General features: G+C 44.0%; 1 protein-coding gene across 3 annotated transcripts in view; it reads right to left on the bottom strand.

Annotated features, from left to right (window-relative positions):
• The window catches only part of ZNRF3 (zinc and ring finger 3), a 66,289-nt gene extending 49,782 nt beyond the window's left edge, over positions 1-16,507 (bottom strand). Inside the window, exon 1 of one of the 3 annotated variants that reach the window (XM_036393051.2) lies at positions 16,105-16,507. In XM_036393051.2, coding sequence (XP_036248944.1) covers positions 16,105-16,344 — 240 coding nt within the window. In that variant the 5' untranslated portion in view covers positions 16,345-16,507. Of the gene's footprint in view, positions 1-7,623; positions 7,695-14,964; positions 15,480-16,104 lie in introns of those variants that run through there. The other 2 variants (XM_036393052.2, XM_036393053.1) reach the window with 2 other exon arrangements.
• Between the last annotated feature and the right edge of the window lie 1,543 nt (positions 16,508-18,050).

Raw genomic sequence — 18,050 nt, 5'->3', positions numbered from 1 at the left:
AGTCAGGCCAAAGGATCCCACAAATCCAACAAACTCCAGTAAACTAAATGCTTCCATTGGCCTCCCACCCATTCTCACAGTAGTGACAAGCTGGAGCACAGGTTTCCTAACAAATGAAACCTCAAATAAGTCTTGGCAGAAAATATGAAAATAGCCTGGCTGTCTTTCTGCTGAGAGACAACTGTAGAGGTAGACACTCAATGTTTTGTTCTTAAAATAAAAATCGGACCAATTTAATTACTTTTGTTCCAAAGTTCCCCATGAAGCTGGAGTTTCCAGACTCTGCAGTTATTTCCCTAGCACTTGGAGCACACAATGAGTGGGCCACTGCCCACCACTCCCCTCCTCTTCCCTGGGGTCCCCATTTTGCTTCAGGCCCAGATGGCTCACAATTGTATACAAACACTTACAATCCACCTTCCACCAACACACAGATCCGGGGAAAGGCACTCATCTTTACATCAACAGAGGATGGGTGAACTTTGATCTCAAACAAGCCACTTCATTTTGTCTGACATAAGCATATATACTCAAGCATATGTACTCATCTATTTCAATTACAGAATCTGCAAAAACCATTGGGATTTACTGTATCCAAGCTTCTTTTTGCTTGGTTATTAAACAACAGAGGTTGCCAATTAATTAAAAACAATACTCTTGCTTATAGTGAGGCTGTCCATGCCATTTTTCTAATCTTGCTTTTATTCTATACTTTATTTTTTATATCACATCTTGTCTGACTTGTATTTGTACAAGGCTACACTCAAACTTCAGCTGTATCTTCTTTACTAAGGCACATCTGTATTTAAAGCTCTCAAAACCTGGTAGATGTGCTGCCAAAACCTTAATCCAGATTACAACACAGGGTAAGGTATTGCTGCATTTTTAGTTTGGACATTTTAGTTCTGAATTTTTATTTTTCTCACACACACCTAGCTGTTTTCTCAAATAATTGCACCTCTGTTACCCACACAGAGAATGAAAGCTCAGATAGATTCAACTCCTCATTGCTTTGTCAAATGTTATCCTGTATCTGCAGAGTGGAGAAGGGGTTCCTTTGGAGAGTGCTGCAGGTATATCAAGGTAAGTCTCTTCCTCTGAAGGATAAAATAAACAGTGTTTGCTGCAGCACTGCCACCCCCATTATGACAGTTCTGGTAATAAGGATGTGGGATTTGCCACAGTAAATAACTTCCCACATTGCCTTCTGTCTGGTGCCATTAAAATTTCTCTTTTTTTCTCCCTTCTTTTCAGCAGTCTCACTTATTTCGAGGTGGTCCCAAAGCTCAGAGAGCAGGACAGGATTACCAATAGCAAAGTCAGGGGTGCACATGTGGAAAACACAAGCAATAAAACTTGCTTTGGGGGGTGTGTGTGTGATACACACTTTGGGTGTGCAAGGCAATGAGGTACAGCCAAGTGCTTTTGCCTCAGACCTGATTTTGCTGAATAGAGGAACAGTCTTGAGTTTTTCTCCTAAAACTGCTAGGAATCTTTAACCTCCAGCACATGAAATACCTCTTCCAACCTCTCTGTGGTTTCAGAACTATGGTTTCAAAGTTAAGAACAGTCAGAACTGAAGAGAAGCTGTAAAATTATGATTTACTCTGAGCATTTAATGTGATAAAGTTGTTAATTTCATGAGCATAGTTTTCTACAGGACCTGTCTCAGTACACAAGCTGGAGAAACGGAGTAAGGGTTAAAGAATTAGAGAGGTTACAACCTATAAGAACTTCTTATTTGAATGCAGGTTGAAAAGTTACCTGTCAAATGATTCTGTGCAAACCTAAAACTGGCTAAAAAGCATCCCCAATATATATGACTTATATGGCTGCCTGAACAGCTCCTTCACTGAAAATCTCTACAAAACATGGGTAAGAAACTCGCACCAGAATATGCAGAAACAACAGCCAGTTCTACATTATTCAGGTTTCTGAATTCCCATTCAAAATATTCAATGTTCTAGGTGCTGCATTACTTTACTTCTACTGGCTAATATTTGCAACAGCTGCATCACTCACTCAGAGCAGAGCCTGAGGAGTCAGCACAAACTCTACACACAGGAGACCCAAAATTTCAATTGTTTTTTCCAAAGACAATGGAAACAACTTGGGCAAATCTCAACAGCAGCCTTCCCAGACAGATAAACCAGAGAGAACTCAGTTGAGCTGTACCATGAAAACACAGCTGTGGCTGTTTGCAAAACTTTGGTGCTGCAATTGACAGCGACCAGGGCAAGCGTGTGCCAGGAATTTCGATGTCAGGCAGCAGTGCCTGTGCCTGAATGCCCAACACACTGCTCAAGGCCAATTGCCATGCCCAGTCCTTCCCAGTGCTGAACTGGAACACTGAACAGAATCCAAAATATTTGATAACAGATCACTATTACCTGGAAGAAGTATTAACTTTATATTAACATTTTTGCACAAGTGATTATGTGAGGGGATGTGTCAGGCCTGCAAGAGCCATTAAATCACATTCTAAAAGTTAAAATAATGTTCTAATATTTATTTGAGGGGAAAACAAAGCTCTGCCTTTCTCATTTGCAGTCTAGAGACATCTTCAACCAACGCAGCAGCTTAAAATCCCACACTACAATTTCAGAAGTTTAATTTGGCTTTGGGCAGGCAGGCTGGGGAAAGGTGGCTGGCAAACACTTCTTATCACAAAATATACTAGAAAATAAAGGTGATGACCAATTTTCAGAATTCTGCTGTATGGACTACAAAAGCAGTATATTACCTACCAGACCAGCACACTGATGCAACTATTCATGCATGACCCATCTTTTGGGCAATATTAGAGCAAAAAAAAAGTAAATCCTGCTGGAACTTTGAGATGTGTCTGAATAGCCAGCTTTTGGATCTGCTTATCTGCATTTTAATTCTCTCTGTCAGATCCCTACTTTTGACCCTAAGAAGGGCACTGAAGTGATTTCCAGAGCACTACTAATTAGCTTTCTTCAAGAAAGGGAAGGTCTCTTGAGATAATAAATACCAACCCTAGTTTCTCTGCCTGCAACCCATCTGTAAGTAATTTCATCATGAAATATCAGAACATGACAGAAATAGTGCCACCTATAAAATTGTCCTGAAGGATAACCAGACTCAGCACCAGTGATTATTTTAACAGACCCTGCAGGGCTGGGTTGGGAATTCCAAGATTCAACAGCACCTTGGCATTTTCCTTCAGTGTCTCTGAGACTTGGTCCAAGGGACCAGAGATAAAACATATTAAAAATAACACTTAAGGAGCATCATATGTAAGAAGTTCTCTCTTTTCCTAATTTAATTCTCTTTTACTGCACTTTTGTGGCTAGGTACAACAAAGAGCTTTTATCAAATACCTCCAACTGCAGGACTAAACCAATTACATTTCAAAACAAACCAACGCTTCCTTCTCTACCCTCAAAGATAGATGAGAAGAGAAATTCAGCTACACAAAGACTAATTGAATTACTTAGAGGTTATTATAATTTTTTCCTGTCTTAATTTTTATAGAAGAGTGGGGTTGAAACATTAGGATCATGAACTTTTATTCATTCTCTTGCAAATCATTTTCACCTTGAAGTTCAGAATCAGTTCTGTGTTTCCCTGGTAGTGCCCTGAGAATTCACACAGGAACTAAAAGCAATCAGAAAGTGAGAATTCAAAGGCAAGAAAAAGGCACCAGGAAAGAAATCAGAGAAACCTAATTCTTTTTCCTCCCTTGCTCACCCACCCATATTTAACATCAGCCACTGCTTGTCCATCAGGGTTCCTGTGACCAGCCCCAGAAACAATCTCAGGTGTAACCAGCACCTGAGCCCTTCCAGAAGCTGCTCCCACTCCTCTCCATCCACCTCAGAGAGCAACAATGTGGGCTTGGAAATGCAACCTGTAGGACAGCAGGGGAGAGCTGCTGCTCTGCCAGGATTAGCTGCCAAATTTTAAACACCTTGAATGAAGTTTATTCACCCACTGAATAATCCAGGACCTGCCTCAGTACTAGAAATATGATCCTGAGGTCTTAACATCAGAGATCAATTGTCCACCAGCTAATGAGAGACAGGAACAGGGCAATATCAGAAAATGTAAATATTTTCCTAAAACATTCATGATTTCAAAGCAATCTTTTCTAGCATTTCAGTTAGGCAGCATATGCTCACCTGTTGCAAAGCAGATCATGTGTTTTGTTCTAACCCATTTTGTTCATGCTTCCAATAATTTGTTTCATTCACTGTTAGCAGTCATCCCTCAGCATCTGCAAGGACATTTCACTGACAGATTTCTAAAGGGACAGCAAAAAAACCAAACCAACCCAAAAAGTACCCATAAAGTCCCTGTCAAACAGCACATTCGTAACTGCTTTAAAGATCACTACACAATTATAAATGTACTCTGTATCCTTAAGAATCAAGCTGAAGGAGCACTGAAAATGCCTGAAATTACTCTAAAAAAAGTATTTTTAATGTAAATTGCCTTATCTCTAAATAGATATTGTTGGGTTTTTTAAAATTCTATTCTTCTAGCAGCTGTCTCAGCTTGAAAAGGGAAATAAAACCAACTCCTCCTTCCAGAGGCACAGTCTGTAATGTTAATTCCACATAACACAAACAGCAAAAATCTGCAAATTCGCGTAGACATTCTCTTTCAGACTAAGAAATGCTGTTCTCTGCTGAGAAATGGAGCCCTGCAGTTGGGCATGGATATGCCACATTATCCTACTGATACAAAGATTAAATTCCTTTATCATACAGTTCATGAACCATTCCTTAAAGCAGAGCAGCCATAACCACCATGCCTCCAGAGGCAGAGAGAGTGCTAGAGGACATTCTCCAGCTGGGCAGTGTTTACAGTGTGCTGTACCCAGCAACTGCTTTAGGATGGCTTTCTTCTAAGGCTTGTTCAACTTCTCTCTTGTTCTTCTTGTTTGCTGTTCCAAGCTTTTTTTTTTTTTCTGGCAAGAATGCTGTAAAAAAATTAAAGTTCCCTTCCCCACAACTTGCCCTTGACAGATACTCAGGATTCCTTTTACTTTTCTCTATCTTTCCTACCTGAACTAGTCCTAACCTAGATCAAAATTCTGCTGTCTCAAGAACAAGAACAGATTGCATCAGTTTGTGGATTCTGTTCTAAAGACTGCAGAACCCATTTTATCTGGAATGTTTATAATGACAAGATTTCAACATTCACCAGTACTTGGATAGCACAACTGCTAAATATATATATATATCTATAATTCAGCTTCTTAAGTAGTGCTACCTAGTCTGACAAATATCTTTATCTACAAGGTTATTTGCTGGCAATATCCTTACCACCCAGTATGTTTTATCACTTACACAGGAAGTAAATATTTTCCCAGCTTCACCAATTTGAATTCTAAGACACCAAGTGCAACTTAAGGACGGAAAAGTAATTTGATTTGCAAAAATTCTCACTGCAATTACATTTAACTAGATGTATGCTACTGTCTATTACTTCTTATTAAGACAAAAGCACACTGACAGAGGGAATCACAAAACCATTATTAAGATCAAGTCCAACACCACCATGTTGATCAATAAACCATGCCCTCAAAAGCCACATCCACACATTTCTTGAACAATTCCAGAGACAGTGACACCACCACTTTCACTAGGCAGTCTTTTCCAATGCTTTACAACCCTCTGTGTGAATTTTTTTCCTAATATCTAATCTAAACCTCCCCTAGCACAACTTGTGGTTGTTGGAGAAATCCTGCCCAGAGACAGAAGTATTGAGTATTTCCACACTTGATCATTTTCCTGTCTCACAAGGATATTTCAGGGTATGTAGGGAGAAGGAATTTGTTAACAACAGTTTGGAGGCAGGAACTAAAGAAAAATGAAGTCACTATCACATCCACCCATCCCTAGACACAAGCACTGAATGGCACTCCAGCAGCCATGCAGTTCTTTCTCAAGTTTTGTACATTACAAAGTTCTGTTTACTGGCATATTTCAGAAACTCTCACTCCTTCATTAGTAAGTTACAGGTCTCCATTTCCCTGCTGAATGTCTATAGCAAGAGAAGCCTTACTCTTTGAGCAAACTGCTTATGTCAAATAGAAAGCAAGCCCTTTCCTCCTGTGGTTGATTTCCAGTGCTATTTATCCACCCAGGCAGTGACATTGATTTCACTTGCTGAACTAGAAAAGGCTGTACCAACAGAGAACTGCATCTACAACAGAAACATCTAAACCCACAGACCTTTTCCTCTGTAGGCTGTACATTAAAACAAATTATCACCACTGAAAGACAGATTTTTTTATTAAGTGAAACCATTCAAAATAATACACACAAAAATCTGCTGCTTCAATAATGGTGTTCCGAGTTTACCTAGGAGATCATCCTGCAACACCAAGTGTACAGAACTTCACAGCAAACAGGGAGTGCAGCAGAGAAGGCTACAGGAATCTGCATGAACTACCAGCATCCACATGGAGAAGTTCCAGGAAAAAATGCCATTGCTTTGCTGTCCCAGTTGGCCATGGCAATGTTTCTGTGGGTCAGGACATCAGGAATAAGGGAATCCACATGACAGCCACCACACAGGGCTAAGAGGATACAGCAGGAGGGGAACATGGCAGGGAAGGGGGAAAAGAGAAGCCCAGAGCAGAAGCTGAGGGAACACTTTCTTATGACACACAAGCTGCCTCCTGTGGCACCATCAAGGTAAAGGTGAATCACAACAAGGCCCAGGACACCAAAACCAGAGGTATTTGAAGTGCCCAAACCCCACATCTCTGTTCATTGAAGCACAGAGCCAGCTCTGAGCAGCCTCTGAGCACTGAGGCAAAGAAGCCTGAGATGGGTTAACACTTGAATGAAAGCTCATCCATCAGGTGTCTTTTTTAACACTCCTGTCCAAGGCTGGTCAAAGTTTCATTCAAGTCAAATGATCCAAGGGGCGATTTCCTTCTAAAACTTTTTTCCCTAATTTCTGATCAGCTCCTCTTGAGAGCCAAATCCCAAGTTTTCAGTTCCTCTTCACACCACAACCTGCTCCTTCCTTAGGGTCTATGACAAACATTTCTGTGATTCCTGAGGGTGCTCCAGGTCTGAGCCACTGCAGACCCACCTGAGTTTACACAGATAATGGAGAAGGATTCATTGTAACTGGGTTTTGCTCAAATTCTATTTTACTGCATCTATCTCTTTTACATTGTGTCTGTAGCAAGGCTCAAACAAGGAGCTATGATCCAGTTACTGGACTACCCCCAAGCTGCAGGAACTAGAAAAGTGGTTCCCCCCTTTAAGTAAGTATTTAAGCAATATTTCTGTAACATAAAACCACTCTGATGTCTACAAATCCAAAAGAGACCAAAGAGTAAACAGAGGGAAAGAAATTTTGTTGTGTGAGGAAGAACTTCTGCTCCAGTTAAAAAGAATACATACTGGAGTGATCTGAAGCTGCCTATAAATATTCAAGAACATCAAAGCCAGTCCTGTTAAATTAAAAATGCTGTCACACAGATAGGAACTAGCCTCTAGCACTGCCAGCTTCAACATGTGAGCCTCTGATCTGAGAGGCAGAGGCTCAGCTCTTCAAGAAATTTTATTCAGCATAAGAAGAGGAAAAAAAAGTGAACCAGCAGTTGAGTTTAATAAGGATATTAAATACCTTATGAGTGAGCTAAGTAGAGCTTAACTCTTTCAGGACACTTCAGCCCTTTCCCTGAAAAGGACAGTAGCTTCTTCCTATACAGCTTCCAAGGCTGGGATGTCTCTGGGCTCCAGGCAAGTTCCCATCCAAGCCCCTGAAACAAACACTTAACACAGACTTTGGAAACAGAGATTCTGTTCATACTGCATCCCTCACACACACACACGTGTGCATACATTCTGGCTGGCTATTCCACATCAGGGATCTATGTGTAATACTAAAGCTGTCCAGAAAGATTTCAAATCACCTTCCCATGGTTGTCTGAAGATAACAGGAGTGGTAGACAACAGGAGAGCAGACCACTTCATTTAACTTTTGTTATTTGAGGACATTCAGGTCGGGTGTGAGAAATTTACCCCAATGTGCAGCTACAACTGTGTTATTTCACTGTAGAACAAACTCTGCCAATTCCCAGTATCCAAACCCAAAAAGACTATCCCTGACAGTTCAGAATGGGGGCAGGGCAACTCTGGCAGAGTAGTTTTCTGAAATAAAATAGTGGAAAACCAGAATACTATCATACTTTGGAAGTTCTTTAGCATTAACTAGTCCAGTCCACAAAGTCTTTTCTTCAGATGCAGTTTTGGGGTGTAAAAGATAGTATCTTTTAAGGAGGCAGAACACTGCTGGCTACCAGACTGGGGATACCTTGTCTCTGAGCAAAAAGAGGTCTCCAGACCTTGGCTCCTCTTAAATACTGAACTCAGCAGCATCCCTTGGCACTGTTTCAAGAGTTCATTTCTTGCTCCCAGCCCTGCTACACATCATCCAGGATATCTGCCAGCTTGGCATCCAATCCTAAAGTGTTCATCTACTCTTTATTCTCACAGCAGGCAAGACAGCATCTGCTCTAAAAGGTTTCTAAATAAATACAAATCAGGTATGAGAAAGCATGCTGGACCTGTTAAAATACAACACTGGAATGGTGACCAATACCTTTCCCTACTTTATCACACACACCTTTAGAGACTGCTTTAGGAGAAAAAACCCAGCGTGCCTAAGAAAAGGGCAGCAACTTCTACATTGCATTTCCTAACCTCCAAAGCCAGCAAGGACAGGCTAAAAGAACAGGAAACACTAGTGCACACAACTGGCATGCTGTACATAGAATATTGATGTTTTATCTCTGAGACACAGGTTTTATTACTGTTGCTGTTGTTATTAGTGTAAAACTGATCAAGGCTCAATTATGAGTGCCACCACTTATCCAAGTCTATAAAAGTTCAAGGGCAGTCTCTGTGAGGAAAGTAAAGTAAAATTTAAAAAAACACACAGCCTGTAAAAAGAGGTTCTTCTCCATGAACCACAGAATTGTGAAATTGACCCACCAGTGTAAAAAGTCCACACAGAATACCTTCTGCATTTCCAGTTCAGGCCTTCAAAGGTGCATTTCTTAATGTGTCATCAAAGCAGACAGTTTAAAAGCTCAAAACTTGCAGTTCCAAAGGTGAACTCAACTGCAAGTTTGGTTTGAGCCTCTTCTGCTTGGGGGAGGAGGGGCAGAGTAGAATGGATAAAGAAGTAGAGAAGAAGGATTTTTCACAGCCACACTTAAACCACTTTTTATTGTGTGTATTTTTTTTAAAGCAGGCAAGCATCAAAAGCCTCAAAGTAGGAAAACAGATCTTGGCACAAAGTAGAATCTTTTCTGAATTAAAAGCAATTTTTCAAACACTACAATCAGAAGTATTTGAAAGTTGCTTACCAAGCACACGCAGTAAATTCACAGTAGGAGGCACATACTTGCAACATGCATGCCTGTACAGCTAATTAAACAGTTGTACTCCAACCATGACTGCAGACTCTAAACCATGGCCCTTCCTTCTTCCCAGGCCAGTCAACTCCTCACTGCCTCTTCCATTTGCTTTACTGCTGAAAATTATGCAAAATAATAAAGCAGCTTAAGCTCAAGGAAACCAACAGAAAGCTTAAGCTGGGCATCAGCTTTAGAAAACAACTAAAATCCTCACATTAATGCACCGAGTAACATGTGTCTGGGAAGCCTAGAGAGTCTGCATATATTAAGCTGCATATTTAAGGTTGTACTTGTGTCTGGAACATAACAGGCACCTAATCAACCTTTGTAAACTGGCTCTTCATCTTAAAGCCAAGTGCAACAACAAAAGTCTCTAAGCAGCATGAAAAGGAAATTGAAAAAAATGAATGAAAGCAGTCTGCCACTGTGAAGAGGACACCCTAAGTCACCAGAGGCCTGTTTTCCTGAGCACTGCTGCTCAAGCCTAATGTAAGCACAGCTTCACCAATGGGATAAGTGCAGTCAAGTGCAAATTTTGGGAGTCTCAGTTGGGAATCTGCAAGATCACACTTCCCTGGTCACCTCTGCTTTGTGCCAAGCAGTCAAAAAAATGCAGAAAATATGATTACTTTTTTTTTTTAACATGAATCTTCTGCTGCTGTTTTAACAACTTCAAACCACACCTTTGTTTAAAAACAATCTGTTTTTCCTTTGCTGGTCTCTGTGAGTGTGAAGGGCCCTCCTTTTAAGCCAGGAAATAAGAAATAAGGCCAAGCATTCAAATTGCATTCATTCTGTTTTTATGTGTAGGCACACGCTCTGGTTTGAACATATTTGAATACTGCAGGGCAGATGCCCAAAACAAGAGATAGTATGTACCAGTTAACACTTAATGCTTCCTAAATTGAGCACTTCCAATGCAGTAAAGTGTATTAATGCAAATACCTGTACCACCTACATAACTGGGTAGAACATACACCAGATTATTGCACTACAGATTACTGCATCCAGATCTTATCTTTCCTTAACCAGTCCAATGCTGGCCTCCTGAAAGCATTCATACTTTGAAAAACCATTTCTGCAAGTTATTTTGGTTCAGAAGGGCCTCACTTTGCAATTCCAAAACAAGAACTAGAAGACTGTAATAAAAAAGGGAGCCTTTTTAAATACACACTCCACCACAAGATGGTATAAACTGGAAGAAAATTACTATGTATGCTAATCAATGGTTTTATCCAACTACTCAAGACTTTCCTATAAGATCTGCTTGCAGTAGAGCTGCCTCCAAGTCTGCAACACTGAATAATGTCCTGTAGACACTTCACCTGGTGTCATTTCAGACTAAGGCAGCAGCTGTGCTGCCCAGCAAGGGCACCAGAGAGGTGCTCAGGGGGGCTGAGGGCCAGTTCCACCCATGGGGCACGGCTGGCCACAACTGCTGGTAACACCATGAAGTAGGCTGTAATTAGATATAAGCCACTGTAGTCACGTAGATCCAGTCTAAACATAAATAAATATATATAAATGAAAAAAATTCTCCAAATGGATGCATGTTGAACAGTTTTTGAGCACCACTCCTCTATGGGTTTTCCTACTTCCAACTCTGAAACAAGCAAGAGGAGCACATGGAAAAGGAAGTGGTCAGCATCCTGCCACCAAAGGCAAGGTTTTCAACAGTGCAGAGCTTCAGCAACTGTGAGGAAGTTTAACTAAGCATATAGACACATGCAGAAAAGTTACCTGAACTCCCACAAACTATTTTCCCCACTTGATTCCCCACCTTTACTTGGAAGTATGGAAATTGCACTGGTTGGTCTGAGTATTGAGCCAGTGCTGTGAGCTTTCTGCTTTTATTTACTTGGTTAACCTACTTTATTCCTCTTCCTCTAAATGGGTCACATTAGCATTTTTTGTTCTTTCCACTCTAACTTCTCCATTCTTAAATATCTTTCACTGGATTTTTTACTGTGTCTCCCACCCTTTCTCCAAAGGACTGCCTTAGTCTTGCAACAAGGTTCTGACAGGAGGATTCTGGTATTGCTGCAGCTTTGTGCAAAGATAACAGACACTTGAGCTTCCTCCAGAACCAGTAACTCATCACTGAATTTGGTACCTCATCCTCAGATCAGTCCCCTCCTGGGTCTTCTCACCACCATTCTAAGAGACATCTTAGATATTGCAGTGTTGAAGAATTAATAAAAAATAGGCATCCTTATTTACAATATCACAGCTAGAAGGCAATGAGAACAGACAACTCCTTGCAAAATAAGCCAGCAATGATGGGACTGGGCTGGAGCTCAGGGTGTGAGAACAGTGCTCAGTGTCAAGACAAAACAGTACAAGAGGATAAAAACCTAAACAAAACACCTTAACAGGCTGTCTTCAACTACAGTACACAACAGGATAAACCATGATTGAAACTTTAAAAGAAAAAAAAAAAGACAGAAGGAGGGATAAAACTGTGAAACAGTTGGACCAGTCTGTCCTGAGATCAAGCCCAAGACAACACCTCTGCTGTGAGCAAGCTCCTGTGCATTACACTCTACAAAGGCTGTCCAGGTATAACAACCATGCAAGCCTCTGCCTAAGTAATCTCTTATTTTGAAAGCAAATTATTCTTCCTTTAAGGACACAATGACAAAGCCAACCTGAAGCCCAGGTAAATGCATTGTGCCTGATGTCCTCAGGATCATTACTGCAAGCCACAGATTCACAGCTAGGTATGGAAACTAACACAAACCCAATCACAGGCATCTTCATATTCTAAGAGGATAACTAGCAAAGAAAACATTCAATAAAACAGTGACTCAAAGCCACAAATAATTCCACTTCCTCATTTTGAAAGGCCTTCAGGCACTCAGCAAGAAGAAACTTAACCTGCATGATCACAAAAGAACAACCAAAAAAACCCGAAAATACTTATTTTTGTCTTCCACTCTCAAAGGACACAAACATTCCCTTGATTCAGCCTCCTCTGATCATGGCTAGACATCTTCTGTATCTGCACAGTTATTTCAAGTCACTCCTTTCAACACCATCAAAACCTGCCAATGCTTCGAGTGAAGTTTGCAACCTTTAGTAACTTTTGCATTTTGAGAAAACAGAGGAAATATTCAAAGCCATTGAAGTAAGGGGTAGGAGGGAGTTGGAAGGAAGGAAGGAACACACAGGCACTGTCTTGCAGTCCAGTTTGAAGCCTCCCCACCTTCTACAAGAGAAAGATGGGCAATAATTTGCTACTAGGAAGTATCGTGCAAGAAGTTGGGAAGTGTCCCACTTCTGTTTTATTCCTGGAGCTTAAAGCACTGAGTTATGCTTGTTCTCCCCAGACTGTTACCTTTTAAGCACAAAAAATATATGCAAGTGGAGATTGTTACATCATCTACACACTGCTCCAGTTCAATGGCTACATAAAGTTCATCATTTCCCTGCTGAGGCTCCCAAGCAGAAACAAACCAACCAAAACACAGACTTCCATTGCACAAGAAAAACCACCCATAAAATCCTCAAATCTCTCCTCCATGCTCTTTCTCTCCAAAATTGTACATATCAGTAATCCACCCATATTACTATATTTAAGGCAGGAATACAAAAAAAGTAAGACTGAGAGAAAACCGACAATGATGAATGCGCATAATTTAAAGTTTTTGACATATCACAGGCATTAAATTTGATCCTCTTTCCCAAGCACCTCACCTGAGCAGTCCAATCACAACCATAACTTTATAAGAAACATGATATTAGATGCTCCACAGCTTAGCTATCAAGCTGAACAAGCAACAGGAACAGGATCTCACCAGTTGCAAGTAGATTAAGATACACAATCTCACTCTGAGCAATAAAGCCATTGCTAGTCAAATCAGTGATTTTTACTGTCCAAGCACAGTCTGTGGCCATGTAACATTGAGTTTGAGACAAGGCTACATCTGAACTTTTGCCCTGAATGGTAGGGGAAGTTTCAACCATAGGGAGTTCTCCAGTGATAATTTGTTTCAAAGCAATATCATTTTAGAGGTTTCAACAAAGTCTGGTTTTCACAGTCACTCTCTAACCAAACATCTGCAACTTCCAATCTCTTGCCCATATCAATGGCCAGTATACTGCCCCAAGAAACATGGGATGTTCCTGTATGCCAGATACCACTAAAATTGTTAGACTTTCCAGCAGTTTAAGGACCAGCTGACACAGCAACATAAGGATGAGTTTGCTGAATACAAACTGTGGCCACATGAAAGAAGGCATATGAACATTTCATCTCTCTGAAGAGTTATTCTGGGGAGACACTTGACCCTAATAAGATTCATTCACAATAACTTGAGAAACAATATAATAGCACACCACTACTGGATAGGAATCTGACCAATAACCAGTTCAGGAGTGGATGTATGACCTATCAAAAGCTGAAAGTGCATTGTTTCTTAAGGTTGGGGTTTTTTTGTTCAGACTTTCAAGACCAATGAGTAATTGATGCTATTAACATAAACAAAAGTAAGCCTTTGTGTAGTCCCAAAACCACAATTCCTTTGATCCATTCTTTAATGTGTGCCTGATTTTCAAGAACTTCTAATATTTCATCTTAAAGAAAAATGCATCTTATTCTTGAAAGAGCTGTGTGCACTGACAAAGGGGCTGGGGCCAAGAAGAGCTTGCTTCCCTGACTGATGTACAACTAGCTGCTGCTGAACAGGTTCTGAGTGGCAACAGCTTCATGAGCCTTTTCTGAACCTCACTGTGAACGTTAAATGATGACCCAGAACAGCAGAGTCAAAATGTTCTACAAAAATACAACCCAGCTTAAAAAAGTAGGCAAAACAATGCTGTGAAAACCTTGATCAGTTTTGGCTCTGATAAACTCTCTTTCAGGATGAGATAGAGGAAGCAAGACACTGACAAGAGATGTTATATGCAATCTAAAACCTCAACAGTGAAAATACAACTGATAGCATTCAGTCTAGCTGCTCTGGAACAGAATCTGCCAGGTTCCCTCCTCTGAAAAAAAGAGCAGCACACACAGCTCATTAAACAAAAATACCCCAAACCTGTCCATGGCATATGCTATCTAGCATGCATCCAGATGAATAAGCAAATCAATTTTTGAGTGATAAATGACTGTAAAAGATTTGCCACATCATGTGACTTTCCCTGTAGTTTTTCCTATTTGGGGTGCTGTCTATTCAGGCATGAAGAGGAAGCAGGCAGGTGATGTTACAAACAGTAAGGCCTGTCAAAGTCTATTTAATACCCTTGTTTCAAGTTGTGCAAATCTGAGTCTTAATGGAACAGGTTATTTTTTCTCCACTCTTACTTACAGTCACCAAGAAAGTATGACCTCAGCCTATGTTCTGTTCTTAATACTAACACCTGACACAAAGAACCTTTGAAGTCTCCTGCTGGCCTCCAAGACACTATTAAGTCTTAAAATGAAAAAGCACTAAAAGGTTAAAGAAAAGTCCATGTCAGTTCCAGCCCCTACTAGCACCACCTCTTCTAAATGTCATAATTATAACTTAATGGGTCCATCCCTCTTTTCTCTGAAAAATTACCTTACATCAGCAATTTGGCCTCACAACTCTTCTGCTTCCAAGAGAACTTTTATAAGAAATCATCCCAGCTGAAACTGTTTTGAAATATCAAGCATTCATAAGCAATATTCTTTACTTAGAAAAAAAAAAAAAAAGTTATTTTAGTAGTAATGTATTTGTGTTTGTAGAGCTTTAACAGTTGTTTCTATAACCTACTTGCTACCAGTTAGATTCTTGTAAGTTTTGTATGTATATTTACATGTGTATGTATGTGTACATATGCATACATATATGGAACGCAAACAAACCAACCCCACAGCTGTTAAAGAGAAATAAAGATTGCTATTGGCACTTGCTTAACAGTCAAACTTACTAAAACACAATTAACACAATTCAAGTAATTTTTCTCTACTTAGCCAAAGGGGGGAAAAAAATAAAGTCAGCAATTACAAGCAACTACAAAGGAATTAGATAAGCACTTCAAGAGTTTCAGTAAGAGTAAAGGGTAGGTGCGTTCAGTCAAAGACAAGAACCATTTCTCTGGTGAGCAAGCCAAGCACAGCTCTGCACGAAGCGTGACGCGGTGGAAGCCGGGCTCCGAGGGACCCCGAGCGCAGCAGCCCCGGCTCCAGCTCCGAGCGCCGCCGGGCGCGGAGCGGCCAACGACCGGCACAGCCCGAGGGCTCAGCACCCCATGACTGCCGCGCCAGCTCCAGCCCGGGCCCCCCCCGCGGCCCGGCCCGGCCCGGCCGCCCCCGGAGCGGAGCAGCTCCGCACGGCTCCGGCCGCGCACCGCCGGCAGCTCCGGGACCGGCAGGGGCCGCCCGGCGCGGCCCCGCCTCCGCCCGCCCGCCGGCCCCGCGCCCAGCGCCCAGCGGAGGGGCGAGCGGAGCGGAGCGGATCCCGTCGCGCGTGTGGGGCGGCCTCGGCTCCGCCCGCTCCCGCCGCCCAGCGGAGCCCGCGCGGCGCGCCCGGCTGTCAAAGCGAGGCGGCCCCGCGAGCTGAGGCCGGCGCTGGGCCTTTGTGCGCGGGCGCGCATCTGTCACCGCGTCCCGGGCCGCGCGGCGCACGTGGGGCGGCGGGCCCGGCCCCGCTTTGTGCCGCAGGTGCCGGGCCCGCGGAGCCATCTTGGGGCAGGCGGCGCCCCCCGGCCGCGCTCACCTGCACGATCTCGCCTTCGGCGCTCAGCGTGGCCCCCGCGCGGGAGAAGCGGCCCTGCAGCCCCGTGGTGTAGGTGGTATAGTCGCCGCTGGGGCTGGACTCGAAGAGCACCACCTCCACGAACGCCGTCTCCTTGCCCAGCGCCGCGCCCGGCGCCGCGGCCAGCAGCACCCCGAGCAGCAGCAGAGGCGGCGGCAGCGGCGGCACGGGCAGCCCCGCGCCGGCCCCGCAGCCCCTCATCGCGCGGCGGGAGGAAGCGGCGCCCCGCCGCCGCGCATCTCTCCCGAGCGGCTCCAGCTCCGGGGCCGGGGTCCCGGGCCGGTCAGCGTCCCATGGCAGCGGCCCTCCCGCCGCGCTGCGCCCCGCTCCTCGCTGCCGCGCTCCCCTTCCCTCGCCCCGGCTCCTCTCCGCCCTGCCAAGCCGCTTCCCTTTCATCTGCTCCACGTGACGGCCACCACGGGGTTATCCCCGCCCTCCGCGCCGCGCTGACCCGCTCGGTCCCTCCCGCCGTGCACACACCGCCCGCAGCCCCGCCGGGCCCGGCCGAGCCCAGCGCTTGCCGTCGCTGCCGGCGGTCCGGCCTGGCTCGGCCCGGCCCCGCGAGGGTCTGAGAGCGAGCGGCACTCGGGACGGCCCTGCCGGGATCGCCTCTCCACGCGGCCGGGCCTGCAGGGCCGGGAGGCGAAGGGCAGCCCCGGGACCTGTGGCAACCGCCTGGGCCCGCGTCCGCCGGGGCTGCTGCCCGCCAGTGCCGGGGCCGCTGCCCGCTGGTGCCGGGGCTGCCGCGCTGCCCAGCGGGCTGCGGGCCCGTAGCGGCTCGGCCGGGCCGCTTCCCGGCGCTGCCGCGGCCGCCGGCCATGCCCGGTGCGTTAGGCGCGGATCCCGGGCGCGGGGGCACGGCCCGGGTGGACGCGCTCCGGCGGGCGGAGCAGTGCCCTGGCAGCGCGGGTACCACGGGCACCCAGCCCATCCTCCGCAGACAGCGCTGCGCTGCACGCCGGCCGTGCCAGCTATTCGCAGGTGGCACCCGGCGGGCTCCTCGTTTGTGTCTAGGCTCATCGGAGCCCTGATCCCAGCCCCTGAATCTGAGTTAAGCGAGGCTGGGTTATCTGGGCTCTTTCGCTTGGCTGTGAATGCAAGCCTGCAAAACCTCCATCAATGATGAGGGGAAAATGTGTTGGTAATGATTTTGTTGGTAATGATTTTTGTTGCTGTCTCGCACAAGAACTGGATGTCAGCCAATTACACGTTTTTCTATTAAAAGTATGTACAGCTAAGTCATGGAACTCATTAATATGCTGGTGTTACACAGCCTAAAATGTAACTCAGTCACAAGGAGGATTGAGACAAACTGATCCAAGATCCCTTGTTGGCTATGAAACACAGTGTTTGGAAACAAAGCCCAGCCCTAATTCAATGGCAGAAGAAATAATACCATAATCTACAAATGGCCAGCTCTTTTCCTATATGTACTTTGTTACAGGTGAAGACAAGGTGGTGTCTTCCTTAGCATGACACAGTGAGCAATGTTAGCCTAACACATCACGGAGGATTTCTTCAGTGGCAAAGGGTCAAGAAGGACCATAACTCTAGGCTCCTACAGTAAACCACAAAGCACCCACTTAAGACTACAGTACAGGGGATCAAAGGCCACAAAACTACTGCATGTTTAGCAAGGGACATCACTGTGGGGCACTATGCAAATTTAGATGTGGTCAACAGGTGCTAATTTTTGATTACAGGTATGTTTCAGTACAATTTCAGAAATGCATGGCATCTAGTGTACTAAATAGAAACATTTTAATCCCTTAGTGCAAACTACCTCTACTTGATTTTCCTTCCCCCATGAGGCAAATGGCTGATGCTCAGCCAACATATGGTCTCCTACATCACAATCAACATAGGAACAGCTTAAACTGTCTGGAAATTACCAATAGAAAAAGATG

Source organism: Molothrus ater, chromosome 18 (assembly GCF_012460135.2).
Source record: "Molothrus ater isolate BHLD 08-10-18 breed brown headed cowbird chromosome 18, BPBGC_Mater_1.1, whole genome shotgun sequence".
In the NCBI taxonomy this organism is placed as follows: Eukaryota; Metazoa; Chordata; class Aves; order Passeriformes; family Icteridae; genus Molothrus; species Molothrus ater.
The sequence above is the reverse complement of the archived record's forward strand: the minus strand, read 5'-3'. Positions and strand labels throughout refer to the sequence as shown.